Raw genomic sequence first — 17,091 nt, 5'->3', positions numbered from 1 at the left:
ATGGCCATAATCTTCAATTTAATGTTGAGTAAGGTGGTAAGGCAATGGCACCCCACTCCAGTACTCTTGCCTGGAAAATCCCATGGACGGAGGAGCCTGGTAGGCTGCCGTCTATGGGGTCTAGAAGAGTTGGACATGACTGAGCGACTTCACTTTCACTTTTCACTTTCATGCACTGGAGGAGGAAATGGCAACCCATTCCAGTATTCTTGCCTGGAAAATCCCAGGGACGGTGGAGCCTGGTGGGCTGCCGTCTATGGGGTCGCACAGAGTCGGACACGACTGAAGCGACTTAACAGCAGGAGCAGCAGCAGCAAGGTGGTAACAGTGGGAACCCTTTCTTTGTTCTTGACTTTTATAAGAATAATTTAAAGCAGTCATTTACTATTGAGAATGAAATTGCAGTAGGTTTTTGATAGATGCTCTTTGTTAGTTAAGATATTTCTTTCCATTCTTAGATCACTAAGAGTTTTTATTATGAATGAGTATTGAATTTATTCTGGCATCTGTTGAAATAATCATATAATTTTTATTTTTAACCTGTTAATGAGGTAACTTACATTAATACAGTTAAAACCATCTCTGCATTCATGGCATTGACCCAACTTTTAATCATGATGCATTTTTCCTAACTGTAATGCTGGATTCCATTTGCTAATAGTTTATTTAGGATTCTGCATCTGTAAGCATAATTGAGATTGATTTCTAATTTTCCTGTCTCATATGGTACATTTCTGGTGCTAGCATCTAGGGTGATCTACTTAGTCCACAGCTTTGGCTGTGTAACGAATATCAAAAATAGCCGAGGCAAGGAGGAGGCAGAAATTGATTTGTTTATCTTGTACTATCTGGAGATTTGTGGTATAGGGCTGGTTTGGTGGTTCTGCTCAGCTGTCTCTGGTTTGTATGGTTCAAATGGCACATCTTTATTTTAAGCAGCAGTGAAGGAACAATGGCATGTTCTCTGCTATTAAGGGCATGAATCAGAACTTACACATATCAAACAAACAAACAAAATTTTCGTGTATCACTGTTACTGGCTGGAGTTGGGACCGAATCCAGGTTCAGCTCAGAAGTCAATGTTTGAGAGACAAGGGTTGATGGGAAAAGACAGATGCTTTATTCAGGAAGGTGGCAACCTGGGAAGATGGATGAGTGTTACCCAAACCATCTCTCAGCTGCCAGTTAGATGGAAAAGGATTTTATAGGGAAAAACTGGGAACTTCCAGGGTGTGCAGGCAGGGGTTACATGCAGAACAGCACAGTCAGCTCTGACCAGCATCTCAAAACCGGCCATACTGTGACCTGGTCAGTAACATCTGTAATCTACAGCTCCAGGGTTGATCTGTTCACATTTCCTTGAGGCCCATTTCTGACATTAGGCAAGCTGTAGATATCAGTACTGCTCAAGATGGAGCAGCTTATATCAAGGCTACAGTTTGGTCATCATGCAGCTAGCCGTTTCCTCCTGGTGATGGTTTTAGTATTCACAAAACAATTCAGGAATTTGTGCTGGACACTGGTTTCCATGTCTTTCAGGAGAAGCTAGGATTTCTGGGACTGCCAGATGGCTGACCTGTTGTTTAAATTGTTACTGGTTCTCCTGGCCCAGCTTCTATCTTTTGTTACTATATATTCACATTCTTTCAATCCTTGAAGCTTGAGCTGGCTTTTTGTGACTCATGGAATGCCCGGGAGACCAAAGGTTTCCTATGAAGAAGCAGCAAGTGGAGGGCATGGATGGTGGAGTGGGGTTTGCCCCGGGAAGGCCCCACAGTTTCCTGCTCTGTTTCATCACTTTTATCTACTTCTCTTGGCCAGAGCTTAGTCATGTGGCAGGGAGGACTGGGGCCTGTGGCCTTTACTTGAACTTAAAAGTAAGCATTCTTTTGCTACAAGAGATAAGAGGAGAATAAGTAATGGGACAACCAGCAGTCTTTACCTCAGAGACTATTTCGTATCTGCCTCATAAAGTCTGGTGCTGCTGCTGCTAAGTCGCTTTAGTCGTGTCCGACTCTGTGCGACCCCACAGACGGCAGCCCACCAGGCTCCCCCGTCCCTGGGATTCTCCAGGCAAGAACACTGGAGTGGGTTGCCATTTTCTTCTCCAATGCATGAAAGGGAAAAGGGAAAATGACACGACTCTTAGCGACCCCATGGACTGCAGCCTACTAGACTCCTCCATCCATGGGATTTTCCAGGCAAGAGTACTGGAGTGGGGTGCCGGTGCCTTCTCCACATAAAGTAAGCTAGGCACTGTTTTCTCTTTTTCTGTTTTCTGGAAATATAAGTTTTGTGTAAGACTTTTTTTTCTTGGCTATTTGGTAAACGTCGGCAAAAATCGTCAGGATCTGTTTTATTTTTAATTTTTATCTTTGTTGTGTGGATTTATACTAGTGATCAATTTCTTTGATAGTTACAGGGCTTCAGTCTTCTTAGTCCATGTTGATGAGTTATATATATATATTTCTCCCCTGCAAAACTGCCTATTTTATGTAATTTTTCAAATGTCATGCTCAGTTTTATCCGGGGAAATCCCGGTTAATCTGTTTTAAGAGTTTGGGCCTTCAAAATCATTTTGTGTTTATTGAGTACCCCAGGCCATCACCAGTTTAGCACCACATTTTATGCTAACTTTTTACTTCCAGATTTTCTGAACTATGCCAGCCCCATAAACTAAAGTCCCAAATCTGCACAAAGACAGACCCAAGGTTAAAATTTCTCTAGGAAACCTATTTTCCCCCATCCAGAGTCCAGGTCAAGCTATAGGAGCTTCCTTGTAATCTCATTTTGCTGGTGGGAGATTTTCCTTTCAGGCCATTCTTTCACTGAGGAAGCAGTCCTTTGAGGGTCTTGCTTCGTGTAAGGGGCTTTCCAATCCCCAGATACTTGCAGATAAAAGACTCATTTCTTCTCAACTGGTCCCTAAAAACTGAAGCCCTTTGTTTCTGAGACTAGAAACCACCCCTTCCCAAGGACAGCTGTAGCATTAACTCATGCTCACTCTTTATAGTTTCTTCTTTGCTTTGGGCCTCTGAAAATTTCCTTTCTTGTGAGCTTAGCTATGAATTAGAAAAAGTACAAATGCTACATCTCAATCAGAGGGAGATAGAAGTCTGATTCTTTTTTATTTCTTCCTTTTTTAAATTGAAGTATAGTTAATTCACACTGTTGTGTCGGTTTCAAGTGTCAGCAGTGATTCAGTTACACGCACACATTCCACACATGCTTTTTCAGATTCTTTACCATCAGTATAGACTATTACAAGACACTGAGGATGGTTCTTTGTGCATACAGTAGATCCTTGTTGTTTACTTCTTCTGTATGCAGGAGTGTGTATATATTCATTGGAGATTTTTCTGTTTCCCGAGGGAGGATTATATTCCTATAAACGTCTCTCTCAGAACTGCTGTGCTGGGCCTCGTGGGTTTTGGATTGCTGTGCTTTCATTGTCATTTGCCTCTATTTACTTTTTGATTGCCTCTTTGATTTCTTCAGAGCTCCATTGGTATTTGCTAACATATTGTTTAGCCTCTACGTATTTGTGTTTTTTCCAGTTTTTTTTTTTCTTGTAATTGATTTCTGAGCTCATAACCTTGTGCTTGGAAAAGATGCTTGATATCATTTCAATTGTCTTGAGTTTACCGAGACTTGGCTTGTGGCCCAGTATGTGATCTATCCTGGAGAATATTCCGTATGCATGAGAAAAAAGTGTATTCTGCTGGTTTTGGATGGAATGTCCTATAAGTAGTGCATATGTGTTAATCCCAACCTCTTAATTTGTCATCCCCCATTCCCTTTGGTAACCATAAATTTGTTTTCTAGGTCTGAGTCTATTTCTGTTTTGTAAATAAGTTCACTTACATCATTTTTAAATTTTATTAAACATTTTTGATTAGTTAATTTTTTCGCCTCACTTCGCGGCACGTGGGATCTCAGTTCCTAAACGTGGGATTGAAGCCATATGCCCTGCATTGGAAGCTCAGAGTCTTAACTACTGGACTGCCAAGGAAGTCCCTGTATCACTTTTTGAGATTCCACGTATTAAGTGATATCATATGATATTTGTTTTTGTCTGACTTACTTCGCTCAGTTTAATAATCTCTGGTCCGTCTGTATTGCTGTATACTCTGCCATTTTTCATCGAGAGTGCCCCAGAGTCATGTTTAAGAATGAAGTTAGATTATGCCACTCTATTACTTAAAATCCTTCCCCGGTGTCCTATTAGAATAAAATCTGTAACTCCTTACACTGGCCTACAAGGCTCTGTATGACTTGACCCCCTTCTGACTTCTGCAGCTCCAGCTTGTGCTATTCTCTGCCTCGCCATACATGACCCATCCACACTGGTCTTCATGTGCTTCTTCCACACCCCAAATTCCCTCCCATCTCTGGGTCAATGCCTGGAATGCTCATCCTCCACTCCCTTTGGGGGAACTCCTCATCCCGCAGGAGGCCCTTCCTGACCACCCTGCCCAGGTGATGATTCTCTCTCATTGCACGCATTGGTTTTCATGCATGGCTCTTACTATAACTTGTAATTTACGTTTACTTGCTGTCATCCTCACTTGATTACATGCCCCACCAGTGTAAGGAATGTGTCTGTTTTTTTTTTCACCAAGGTATCCCCAGGGCCTGCTGCAGTGTTACTACCTAATTAACATTTGTTGAGTGTATGAATGAGGAATGAAATGGATAGCTGTACCCTTGAGAGCCACACTGAGGAGTTTATTTATTTATTAAAAAAAGTTTTTATTTTATATTGGAGTATAGCAAATTCACAATGTTTTGAGAGTTTTAGGTGCATAGCAAAACAATTCAGCCGCACATATACTTGTATCCACTCTCCCCCAAACTCCCCTCCTATTGAGGCTGCCTCATAACATTGAACAGATTTTCCTGTGCTACACAGTGGGTCTTTGTTGATTATCCATTTTCAATACAGCAGTGTGTACATGTAGGTCCCAAACTCCCTAACTCTCCCTTCCCCCATCCTTCTTCCCTGTTAACCGTAGGATTGTTCTCGAAGTCTGTGAGTCTGCTTCTGTTTTGTAAATGAGTTCATTTATATAATTTCTTTTTAGATTCTTCATACACACTGAAGAGTTTAAATGATGTGATGGTCAGTGAAGAGATCCAGAAGTTTCTTGAGTAAGTGAGGGATAGAATGGATAGCTATGATCAGAATGAATGAAGGGAGGGGCTGTGGTCCAGGAAGAGACTCGTCAGGAGGTTGCTCTCCCAGGGCAGCTGGGGTGAGGCTGTAGCTACAGGCACAGAGAGGAAGAGGTGGCCAGGTGAGGTTCCCAGGAAAACCCAGAAGCACTTGGTCTGTGCTCAGTGAGGACGTGGGTGGGCGAGGCTGCCTGGCTGGGTCTGGGGTTTCTACAGAAGAAGGCAGGGTGATGCCCATTAGATGACCAGGGGAGCAGTGAGAGCCTGAGACTCTCAAGGGAGGGTGGGGCGGCCTGAATGCAGATTCACACTCTTTCAAGTTGGTAAAGAATCTGCCTGCAATGCAGGAGAACCGGGTTTGATTCCTGGGTTGGGAAGATCTCCTGGAGTAGGAAATGGCAACCCACTCCAGTATTCTTGCCTGGAGAATCCCATTCACAGAGGAGCCTGGCGGGCTACAGTCCACGGGGGTCACAAGAGTCGGACACGACTGAGCGACTAAATCACCACCAAAGTGAAAGGATAATGATGCTGTGAGAAAGAGGGGGAGAAAGAAAGGAGATGGAGGGAAGCAAGCAAGGGAGAAAAGGGTTGAACACTAATGTCAGCCACCAGCAGAGACAGGGAGAAGAGCAACCAGGGAAGTGGCTAGAGAAGAAACTTTGGGTGAAGGAGAGGCAGGGAGTGGGGGTGATTGAGGAGTGGTGCTCGGCAGCCAGGCCAACCTGCCTTTCAGTCCTGGCTCTATGCTTAATCCCCTGAGCTTCTGTTTCCTGATCTATTAATCACAGACATTCCCCACATTACAGGGTGGTTGGGAGGATTAAATTAGATAATGTAGGTATAGTGCTTGGAACAATGTTTACACAGAGTAAACACTCAGTACCTGTGAGTTTCTCCCCTCCTGCTTGACTGCTGCCCTCTTTCTGGTTTAGAAGCAGATGTTTATCAAGCCAGAAGCTGGGCAGGTTTAAAAAGTCTTTATTACTTAACTCAAGGATGAGCTTGTTCCGAGAGACTAATTCTTGTGAATTCTTATGACTGTGTGATGAACGCAAACATTCCAGAAACCAGCTCCATTTCTTACCAGAAGGAAAGTTTCTGTGAGAATCCAAATAAAGACCAGAGGTTGGTTGCTGAATAAACAGCCAGGAGAACTAGAGGTGGATGATCTTAACATCCTGAGTAACCTGGGATGATGATGTGTGTGTCTCCCCTCATGTAGGGAATCAATTTCCTTATCCATGACATGGGGTTCGGGGAGGCATTGAGCCAGATCAGCCTCGGTTGTCACCAAACTGCTAAATGTGAAGCTGGTCCTAGATATTTTACCAATTATTTGGACAAAATATGTTCATTTCCAAGCTAGGAGAACAAATGAAGGAAACGAGCAGACTTTCCTCAATTTTAAGATTTTCTTTATTATTTTTATATTCAGTTCAGTTCAGTTCAGTCGCTCAGTTGTATCCAACTCTTTGCAACCCCATGAATTGCAGCACGCCAGGCCTCCCTGTCTATCACCAACTCCCTGAGTTCACCCAAACTCACATCCATCGAGTCGGTGATGCCATCCAGCCATCTCATCCTGTCGTCCCCTTCTCCTCCTGCCCCCAATCCCTCCCAGCATCAGGGTCTTTTCCAATGAGTCAACTCTTCGAATGAGGTGGCCAAAGTACTGGAGTTTCAGCTTTTAGCATCAGTCCTTTCAATGAACACCCAGGACTGATCTCCTTTAGAATGGACCGATTGGATCTCCTTGCAGTCCAAGGGATTCTCAAGAGTCTTCTCCAACACCACAGTTCAAAAGCATCAATTCTTCGGTGCTCAGTTTTCTTCACAGTTCAACTCTCACATCCATACATGACCACTGGAAAAACCATAGCCTTGACTAGACAGACCTTTGTTGACAAAGTAATGTCTCTGCTTTTGAATATGCTATCTAGGTTGGTCATAACTTTCCTTCCAAGGAGTAAGTGTCTTTTAATTTCATGGCTGCAATCACCATCTGCAGTGATTCTGGAGCCCCAAAAAATCAAGTCTGACAGTTTCCACTGTTTCCCCATCTATTTCCCATGAAGTGATGGGACCAGATGCCATGATCTTAGTTTTATATTAAAAAGTGTTAATACCTGATACTGTGCGTGCATGCTCAGTCATGTCTGACTCTTCCCGCCAGGCTCCTCTGTCCATGGGGATTCTCCAGGCAAGGATACTGGCGTGGGTTGCCATTTCCTTCTCCAGGGGGTCTTTCTGACCCAGGGATCAAACCTGCGTCTTCTGTGTCTCTGGCATTGACAGGCGAGTTCTTTACCATTGAGCCACCTGGGAAATCCCTGAGATTAGCAGAAGACAAGATAAGGGCTCAAAAAAATGTATAAATGTTGACAGGGAAACGAGAAGTAGACTCTGGTCCTTGAGTTTCAGTGGATGTGTGGGGCCTGATCCTGGTTTCATGTTGCTGACGTGTCAGACAACCCCATCTGGGCAATGACATTGCGTCTAACTGTATATCCTGGTTTCCGCTTTTACTGTTGTATCTAGTAACATTCACTGAGTGCTCGCTGGGACTCTACATGTGTTATCTCATTTGATCTCTCTGGTAGATGATAGTGTCCTCATGTTACAGGAGTGATAGGAACCTCCTGATTCCCAGCGGGGGTTAAGTCATGTTTGTAAGGTCACAGGTGAGTGTAGTGACTGCGGTAACTTGCTTCCTCCACTTGGAAAGAGATCCTTGATGGTAGGCTGGGAACCTTACCCACGCTGGCCATTTATAATACCCTGCGTCCCTGGAAACAGGGATTGGTCAACAGCTGAGTACGTGAACCCGGTGGGGCCAATCAAGGCTCATCCTGGGCTATGTGAACCCTGGGTTTACAAAGCTGGAACAGTCTGTGGCTACATTCCTTGATATATAGAGAGACCTTGTTACAGTAAGAGTGAAGCCAACGTGCAGAGAGACAGTGATGAGAGAAGGATGGACAAATAGATGGATGGTCTTAAGTTCTGGGTCCCGGGGCTGTGGTTCATTGACCTGTAAATTATCACAGTGACCTTACCAGTTATGTAACATAGTATATCCCCTTTTTTCTTCAGCGAGCTTGCCTTGAACTGCCATCTCTTATAGCTGAAAGATCTTGATCAATGAAGCTAGAATACAGTGGAGTTAAGATTCAATCTCAAACTCCAACATCTTAACTTCTTTGCTACAACCATTTCCTAGTATTATACGTTGATCTCTTAGAACATCTCTCTTTAAACCACTTCCTCATGAGCAATATCCTATGGTTTTAAAAATCACTACTCACCTTTCTGAGTTACCTTTCTTTTTCTGAAACTGCTTTTAGCTCCTTTCTGAGATTTCAGAAGTTCCTAGATTTATCAGAACACAGCAGAATGCATCTCTCAAGCTGAGCGTTTCTGGGAAGAATGTTAATCACTCCCCTTTGTGTTGATTCCGGTTGGCACCAGTTTCACCAGTGATATTTTCCATCTGTGGCCCCATCTTCTAGCAAATGGCAGAACCCCACTTCAGACCTAGGTCTGTCTGACACCCAGGCCTGAGTGCTTGCCAGCAGGACAGCAGAATCTAGGCTCCTGAGTCAGGCATCGGACCTTAGCAACTTACAGGCCCCTGTACTCTGACCTTGTAAGGAGCTGCGGGCCAGAGAGGCAAGTCCAGCAGTGCGGGGGAATGGCCCGGAAGGCGCCCGTGCCCCTGGGAGCCCTCTCTCATGAGGACACAAATGAGGGTGAGGGCGGCTGGAGGTGGGTGGGTGCAAAGAGTGGTTTGTTCCTGGCCAGACCCCTGAGGAATGACCCTAGTTAAAAGGTGTATATGCAGTAGAAGGGCCAAGATGGAGGAGACCTAAGTACTGGGGTTTCTGAGGGTACTAGTTGTTCACAGCCCGCTCCTTTTTGAGTTTGGAGAAAATGGACCAGAGAATATAATTTAGAACTGGAGCCCAAAGCCCTGTAAGTTCCCCCTGCTGCTTCTTGAGTTGACCTTCCCCATCTCATCACAGAGGGCAGCTGCCCTCCTGCCCCTGCCCCTGGGGGTAGTGTGGTCACCAGGGAGGTGAGGACAGGATAGGGCTGGCTGGAGGAGAAAGAGAGCAGCAGGCTAGGAGCGTGGCCTCTTCTAGCAGAGCTGGGAGGCGTGGACTGGCCCCTCCCTCTGAAGAGCCCTTCTGAGGAGTGGGCTGTTAAGTTGCCCCCTCCCCCAAACTGGCGTTGGTAAGAAGGCGGCTTCTGGTGACACTGGAGACAGCTGGATTTGTAGGATGGTAGAAAGTCAGCTTTTATTTGTTTATTTGCCTGCGCCTTGCAGCTTATAGTATCTTAGTTCCCTGACCAGGGATCAAACCCAAAGCCCCTGGCAGCAAGAGTGCTGAGTCCTAAACAGTGGACCACCAGGGAATTCCTGCAAGTCAGCTTTGAGAAGGTTCAGGGATGGGGGTAGAGGATTTAGAGTCTTGGAAATGTGGGGTCAAAGGGAGGAGAAAGGGTGGTGGCCATGAGGGACTGTGCTTGTGCCTCCTTCTGGCCATTCACGGGACACTTGCTCCGTGTCAAACACCGGGGATCCTAGGAGATGACCATACTCAGCATCCAGGTCCCAGCAGCCTGATCTAGTTGGGGAAGACACATAAATAAATGGCCACGACTACACATAAAATGTGCTGTTACAGGGCGATTGGCAATGGGCTGCAGAAATACGTAGGAGGGACACCTAACTTAAGCCAACACCCCGCTCTGTGTGTGTGCACATGAGCACACATGTACACTCACGTGTTCTAGTATGTGAGGGGGCTGGGGAGTAGATCCAGGGATGCTGCACAGAGGAGTTGATCTTTGAGCTAAATTTAAAGGGTGAGTAGGAAGAACTATACAAAAAAGATCTTCATGACCCAGATAACCATGATGGTGTGATCACTCACCCACAGCCAGACATCCTGGAGTGTGAAGTCAAGTGGGCCTTAGGAAGCATCACTACAAACAAAGCTAGTGGAGGTGATGGAATTCCGGTTGGGCTATTTCAAATCCTAAAAGATGATGCTGTGAAAATGCTGCACACAATATGCCAGCAAATTTGGAAAACTCAGCAGTGGCCACAGGACTGGAAAAGGTTTTCATTCCAGTCCCAAAGAAAGGCAATGCCAAAGAATGTTCAAGCTATTGCACAATTGCACTCATCTCACATGCTAGCAAATTAATGCTCAAAATTCTCCAGCCAGGGTTCAACAGTACATGAACTGTGAACTTGCAGATGTTCAAGCTGGATTTATAAAAGGCAGAGGAACCAGAGATCAAATTGCCAACATCTGTTGCGAAAGAGAGTTGCAGAAAAACACCTACTTCTGCTTTATTGACTATGCCAAAGCCTTTGACTGGCTGGATCACAACAAACTGGGAAATTGTTCAAGAAACAGGAATACCAGATCACCTTACCTGCCTCCTGAGAAATCTGTATGCAGGTCAAGAAGCAGCAGTTAGAACTGGATATGAAACAACAGACTGGTTTCAAATCTGGAAAGGAGTATGTCAAGGCTATATATTGTCACCCTGTTTATTTAATTTATATGCAGAATACATCATGCGAAATGGTGGGCTGGAAGAAGCACAAGCTGGAGTCAAGATGGCCAGGAGAAATATCAATAATCTCAGATATGCAGATGACACCACCCTTATGCAGAAAGCGAAGAAGATCTAAAGAGCCTCTTGAAAAAAGTGAAAGAGGAGAGTGAAAAAGTTGGCTTAAAACTCAACATTCATTTAACTAGGATCATGACATCTGGTCCCATCACTTCATGGCAAATAGATGGTGAAACAGTGGAAACAGTGGCTGACTGTATTTTTTTGGACTCCAAAATCACTGCAGATGGTGACTGTAGCCATGAAATTAGAACACACTTATTCCTTGGAAGGAAAGCTATGACCAACCTAGACAGCATATTAAAAAGCAGAGATATTACTTTGCCAGCATAAGTCTATCTAGTTAAAACCATGGTTTTTCCAGTGGTCATGTATGGATGTGAGAGTTGGACTATAAAGAAAGCTGAGCGCTGAAGAATTGATGCTTCTGAACTGTGGTGTTGGAGAAGACTCTTGAGAGTCCACTGGATTGCAAGGAGATCCAACCAGTCAATCCTAAAGGAGATCAGTCCTGAATATTCATTGGAAGGACTGATGCTGAAGTGAAACTCCAATACTTTGGCCACCTGATGTGAAGAACTGACTTCGAAAAGACCCTGATACTGGGAAAGATTGAAGGCAGGAGAAGGGGATGACAGAGGATGAGATGGTTGGATGGCATCACCGACTCGATGGATATGAGTTTGAGGAGGCTCTGGGAGTTGGTGATGGACAGGGAAGCCTGGTGTGCTGCAGTCCATGGGGTCACAAAGAGTGGGACACGACTGGGCGACTGAACTGAACTGAGGAGGAAATTCCCTGGTGGTCCAGTGTTTAAGATTCTGAGCTTCCAATTCAGGGGCACTTGTTTGATCCCTGGTCAGGGAACTAAAGTTCCACATACTTAACAGTGTGGCTAAAAAAAAATAAAGGATGAGTAGGAGATTGACAACAAAGGTCCCTATAGTCAAAGCTATGGTTTTCCAGTAGTCATGTATGGTTGTGAGAATCGGACCGAAAAGAAGGCTGATTGCTGAAGAATTGATGCTTTAGAGCTGTGGTCCTGGAGAAGATTCTTGAGAGTCCCTTGGCCTGCAAGGAGATCAAACCAGTCAATCCTAAAGGAAATCAGTCCTGAATATTCATTAGAAGGACTGATGCTGAAGCTGAAGTTCCAATACTTTGGCCACCTGATGCGAAGAGCCGACTCATTGGAAAAGACCTTGATGCTGGGAAAGATTGAGGGCAAGAGAAGGGGGTGACAGAGGATGAGATGGTTGGATGGCATCATTGACCCGATGGACATGAGTTTGAGCAAACTCTGGGAGACAGTGAAGGACAGGGAAGCCTGGCGTGCTGCAGTCCATGGGGTCTCAAAGAGTCTGACGTGACTGAGCGACTGAACAGCAACAACAGGAGATTGACAGGGGCACAAAGCAAGAAGAGGCTTCTTCCTGAGAGAATGAACAGCTTGGGCAAGGGCTCAGAGGCATGGAAGGGCATGGCACGTGCCTCAGCACAGCTGGGTACCTAGGAAGGTGCGCCACGCTGGGTAGCCTTCTCCTAAGGTTAAGGGAGATCCCTCAGTGTTTTTACATATGGAGTGACATGGTCAGATCTGAATTTTAGGAAGATCACCCTGGTGGCAGAACTGAGAATGAGTCAGAGTGGGGGACATGGTTCGAGGTGGGGGAAAAAATCCGGATGTGCTTACAATAGCCTAGGAGCAAGGTGATACAGTGGGATCTCAGGCAGTGTAGACAAAACTGAGCAGTTATTTAGAAGGTCAGGTTGCCTGACCTGGGTAACTGGAGGGCAGTAAGGGCAGGATAGGAAGACAGCCAAGTTTTTGATTTGGGTCACTGTGTGAATAGAGGTATTATTTGTTGCAACAATAAGAGTCAAGGGAAGTTTTTTTTTTTTTTAAGCTTATTTTAGATTCAAGCCAGAGTGCATTTGGAGGGAAAGGAAGAGGGGTCATTGAAGATGTCAGACCAGAGCAGGCGACAGATGGGCTCCTGGGTACTGGGTGAGGTCCAGAAATAAGACTCAAAGGTTGGGTATAATGTGAGGGGATGGCTGGTTGGTCTGTGTAGGAATCAGAAGGTTAGGATTCTAGAGGAGTCTTTTTTTTTTTTTGATGTGGACCATTTGAAAAAAAAAAGTCTATACAGAATTTGTTACAAAAATGCTTTGGTTTCGTGTTTTGGCATTTTGGCCACAAAGCATATAGAATCTTAGCTTCCTGACCAGGGATTGAACCCACATCCCCGACATTGAAAGGTGAGGTCTTAACCAATGGACCATGAGGGAAGTCCCTAGGGGATTCTTGATGACTGGCTCTTCTAGGGAGAAGGCGATGGCACCCCACTCCAACACTCTTGCCTGGAAAATCCCATGGACGGAGGAGCCTGGTAGGCTGCAGTCCATGGGGTTGCTAAGAGTCAGACGCGACTGAGTGACTTCACTTTCACTTTTCACTTTCACGTGTTGGAGAAGGAAATGGCAACCCACTCCAGTGTTCTTGCCTGGAGAATCCCAGGGATGGGGGAGCCTAGTGGGCTGCCGTCTATGGGGTCGCACCGAGTCGGACACGACTGAAGTGACTTAGCAGCAGCAGCAGCAGGGAGGTTTACCATTGTGACCACCTGTGTTTAAGCCATGCCTCATTAATTGTGTGAACTTGGGAAAACTTCTCTGAGCCTCAATTTTCTCCTCTGCAAAGTGGTGGTAAGACTGTACCAACTTTCTGGGATTTTTGTGTAAATTAAATGGGGTGATATATGGACATCACTCAGCACACAGGAGGTGGCTCATAATGTCAGTCTGGACTCTTCCAGCAAAGGATATGACAAATCCATTACACATGGAAGATCCAGAATGACCCAAACCCAGTGTGATAATGCAGATTCTCTCATGCCGAATAGGCTATCAAGGGATGCGCTGTGCTGGGCTCAGTCTACTCAGTTGTGTCTGACTCTTTGTGACCTCATGGACTGTAGCCCGCCAGGCTCCTCTGTCCATGGGGTTTCCCAGGCAATAATACTGGAGTGGGTTGCCATTTTCTCAGGGATGGAACCCTTGTCCCCTGCGTCTCCTGCCTTGGCAGATGGATTCTTTACCACCGAGCCACCGGGGAAGACCCATCAGGCGATAGCTAGATAAATTATTTCGTGCAGTTTGTTGAGAGAAAATATCTCAAAGCAGATTTGGGGAGGGCAGAGGAATAATAAAAAGGATCCTTGTGGTGAAAAATTTTGACTTCAGAGGTTGGTGCAACTTCCTCAAGTCTCATGCTTAAGTCAGAGGAAAGCAAGGGCCCTAGGGCCCCAGCAGCGAGACCATTTCTCTTTCCCTGGAACTGCCCCAGGGATGGTGGGGAGGTTGACAGAGCTTGACAGTGTTCAGCCCCTCCTTTTTGCCACCTAGTTCCTTCCTGCCTCCTCCCCACGGCTTTTAAACTGTTTCCAGGCATCCAACTTCCATTTCAGAAGTCCACCTGGGTGTCTCAGCAGGAACTGTCCTGGAAACACTTCATACGTCATGCAGGTGTGAGAGGTGTGGGCGTGGGAAGGTTTGCTGGAGATGAATCAGCGTTGTCTTCTGCCTGAGTCAAGAGCCCGGCTGGGCAGGGGCTGGCCGACCCAGACAGGAGGGAGGGAAAGAATGAGATCAGCCTGCAATGTCACATCTCAACCACCAGGGGGCATGAACAAGACGGGGAAAACCCAGGAGTTGCTGATGGGAAACCTTTGGCACCTGGAACCACCCACGCCTAGCCGAAAGAGGACACCCCGCTTCCCAAGCTGGGCATGGGCACAGTCACTGCCAGGATGTGTCCACTGCCTGCCTGCGTCCTGGCTTCTCTGCCTTCATGAAGAAGTGGAGAGCATAGAATGGAATTGGACTTTGAGGGGTCAGCCTATCCAACCTTCCTGTTCTGCAAGGGGGAAGGAATTACTCTAGATTACACAGCAAGTTAGTGGCAAATTACTGTGATTTTCATCAGTTTCAGGAATATGGCTCCTTGATGGGCCCAGCCCTAGTCTCAGTTTCGGGACAGGTGTCCAGATGCTGCCCCTAGCGTCAGAGGCGCTCTCTCTTATCGCTCTGGTCTTCCCTTTTCCCTCACACTTTCCGTGACTCTGTTTTTCTTTGACTTTTTCTCCCAGTTTCTGTCTGACTGCCTCTTCCTCTCTTCCTCTGTCTGCCTCCTGTCTCCATCCCTGCCCTCTGGGGACTTTGCTGTGCTCCTTCCCTCAATGGGTCCCCAGAGCAAGATATTTCCTGCCATCACTCCTCAGGGACTCATAGCTCTCTGAAGCTCTGTTTTCCAAGCCAGTGTCTCAGTTCCACTCCTGGGAGCAGGCAGAGAAGTTATGATTTGGTAGCATCATCAGTGATGTGATTTCGGGAGGTAGGAAGGCCCCCTGATACTGTCCCCAGCACTCCACCACCTACGGTGCCAACCGTAAACTCGGGATGGCACCTGGTGTGGGCAAGACCCGTTGCTCATGCGGTCCCTGCCCGGTGAGCTCACCATGTGGGAGTGAGGGCGAGAGAAGACAGGCACACGAGTGATTCAATCGAGATTAGAATGCTCTGAGTACCAAAGGAGCGCTTGCCGTGGGACAGAGCAGGTGGAGATAGACCCTGGTTAGCCCTGGGGCAGCTCCGTGAGGTGGGGGCACTGAACTGGGCTTTGAAGGATATGTGGGACTTCGGGAGGCAGGGATGTGGTGAGTGGGCACATTCTGAGCAGAAGGATGGGCATAGGCAGTCCTGGCCACTCCAGGTGCTCAGGCACAGTGAGCAGGCAGTTAGGAGACGTGCAGGAGAGGTTGGATATGCAGGTAGGGGCCAGAGCCCGAGCACCTCACTTCCAGCAAGGGCCATGGGGACGCCACTGCAGTTTCTGAGCAGAAGTGCCATCTGCCGAAGTCCTCAGTTAAGATGGAAGAAGTGCTGTACAAAGCAATGCGTTGCACCCCACTGATCCTTACCCTCGGGGAGAACAATTTTTATTCCAAGCTCGACCTGAAATAGGTTTTGACAAGGAAGAGCAGTAGCACAAGGGGGCCAAGTGCCTTGGGGAGGAAGGACACTGGGTGGCTTTGCAGAGGTGTAGGAGAGGGCACCGGGGCCCCTGAGGCCTGATTTCATCTATGCTGCTCAGGCCGCTCCTGAGTCCCACTGTGAGTGACCGCTGGGGAAACAGCAGCCTGGCTCAATGTCTGATCCTCTGTGGGTCCTCAGTCTGAGTTCTCTGTGGTGTCATGACCCCAAACTCCCCAGAGTGGGCCTGATGAGGGGGTCTCTGTTCCAGTGCCCTGTCTGCCGGAGCTGGGTTGGGGTTTCTGCCTGCTGCCCCGTGACTCTGGCTGCCCTAGCCCTGGGGGAGGAGGGCGGTGCTGCTGAGTCACTGCCTGGGCCTCTGGGCCTGGAACCGCGGGTGAGTCACCTAGGACTAGGGGCTCTGGAGGAGGGGAAAGAAGCTGGTGGACATCTGGAGGGGGGGAGGGGAGCTGGCACACAGGAAGGGCGGTGCCCGGGCTGGACTGAGGCAGTAGGCCAGGGGGGCCTGGGAAGAGGCCGCGTGAAGTCTGCTCTTCTCTGAAAGGCCCTCCCCTGGGCTGGGTCCTAACAGGCCTCAGTGTTTGCCTTTCTCTGGGCGAGTGGGTGAGAGAGGCCGAGGCTGTGACCTCATCCCCAGCCTGGCCTCCTGGCTTGGGAAGATGTGCGGGCCTCCTCCTCACCTGCCCACCTCCCAAGCTGGAGGAGACTCGCATTTTCTCCTCCCTTCAACCCTCCTGGGCCTTCCTTACACACACAGACTGCTGCTCACCCCAGCTGACTATAGCAGAGCCATCTCCACCTCTCGCTGCCTCCCTGTCTCCTGCCAGACCCCTTCCTACCCGAAGGGGGCCTTTCCAGGTCTTTTAAAGCACACCCTCTTGCCTCAGTACGTCACTGACAGTTATTCTGGGGCCGGCTATTAAAAGCCACTTTGTTTCCCTGTAGTCACCCCTGCCCTCTTCTTCCTGATAGCCCCCAGCTGCCTCCTGGTTCCCAGCACACACACAGACCCATGAAGTCCCAGCACTCACCTGCAGCTTCAGGCATGCCAGTGAACTGTGACTCGCAGGCATTTGTCATGAGAACAAGACTGGGCCTGAATCTCCAGGCCCCCATGAACAGGGGCTGCCTCCCCTTGCCCAGGGCCCAGAATACCTTTTCCCCGTGACACCTCCTGCTCCCGCTGTGGCCAGGGCGGGGCCGGGG

The 17,091-nt window shown here is 47.4% G+C and overlaps 1 protein-coding gene and 1 long non-coding RNA gene across 2 annotated transcripts in view; one reads left to right on the top strand and one right to left on the bottom strand.

Annotated features, from left to right (window-relative positions):
- Positions 1-1,826: 1,826 nt before the first annotated feature.
- The window catches only part of LOC147376565 (protein S100-A2), a 29,850-nt gene continuing 14,585 nt past the window's right edge, over positions 1,827-17,091 (top strand). The window contains exons 1-2 of the mRNA XM_086392773.1: positions 1,827-2,244; positions 5,085-5,151. Of these exons, the coding sequence (XP_086248899.1) occupies positions 5,120-5,151 (32 nt within the window). The 5' untranslated portion in view covers positions 1,827-2,244; positions 5,085-5,119. The remainder of the gene's footprint in view (positions 2,245-5,084; positions 5,152-17,091) is intronic.
- On the bottom strand, positions 6,572-17,067 carry LOC147376566 (uncharacterized). The gene is made up of 3 exons (XR_015161046.1): positions 16,917-17,067; positions 7,305-7,508; positions 6,572-7,042 (listed from the first exon to the last, which is right to left on the bottom strand). It is a non-coding gene; the product is annotated as an uncharacterized LOC147376566 (long non-coding RNA).

This window comes from Bos grunniens, chromosome 3, assembly GCF_055505025.1.
Source record: "Bos grunniens cultivar Pamir isolate PY7600 chromosome 3, Bosgru_T2T1.0, whole genome shotgun sequence".
NCBI lineage: Eukaryota > Metazoa > Chordata > Mammalia > Artiodactyla > Bovidae > Bos > Bos grunniens.
The sequence above is the reverse complement of the archived record's forward strand: the minus strand, read 5'-3'. Positions and strand labels throughout refer to the sequence as shown.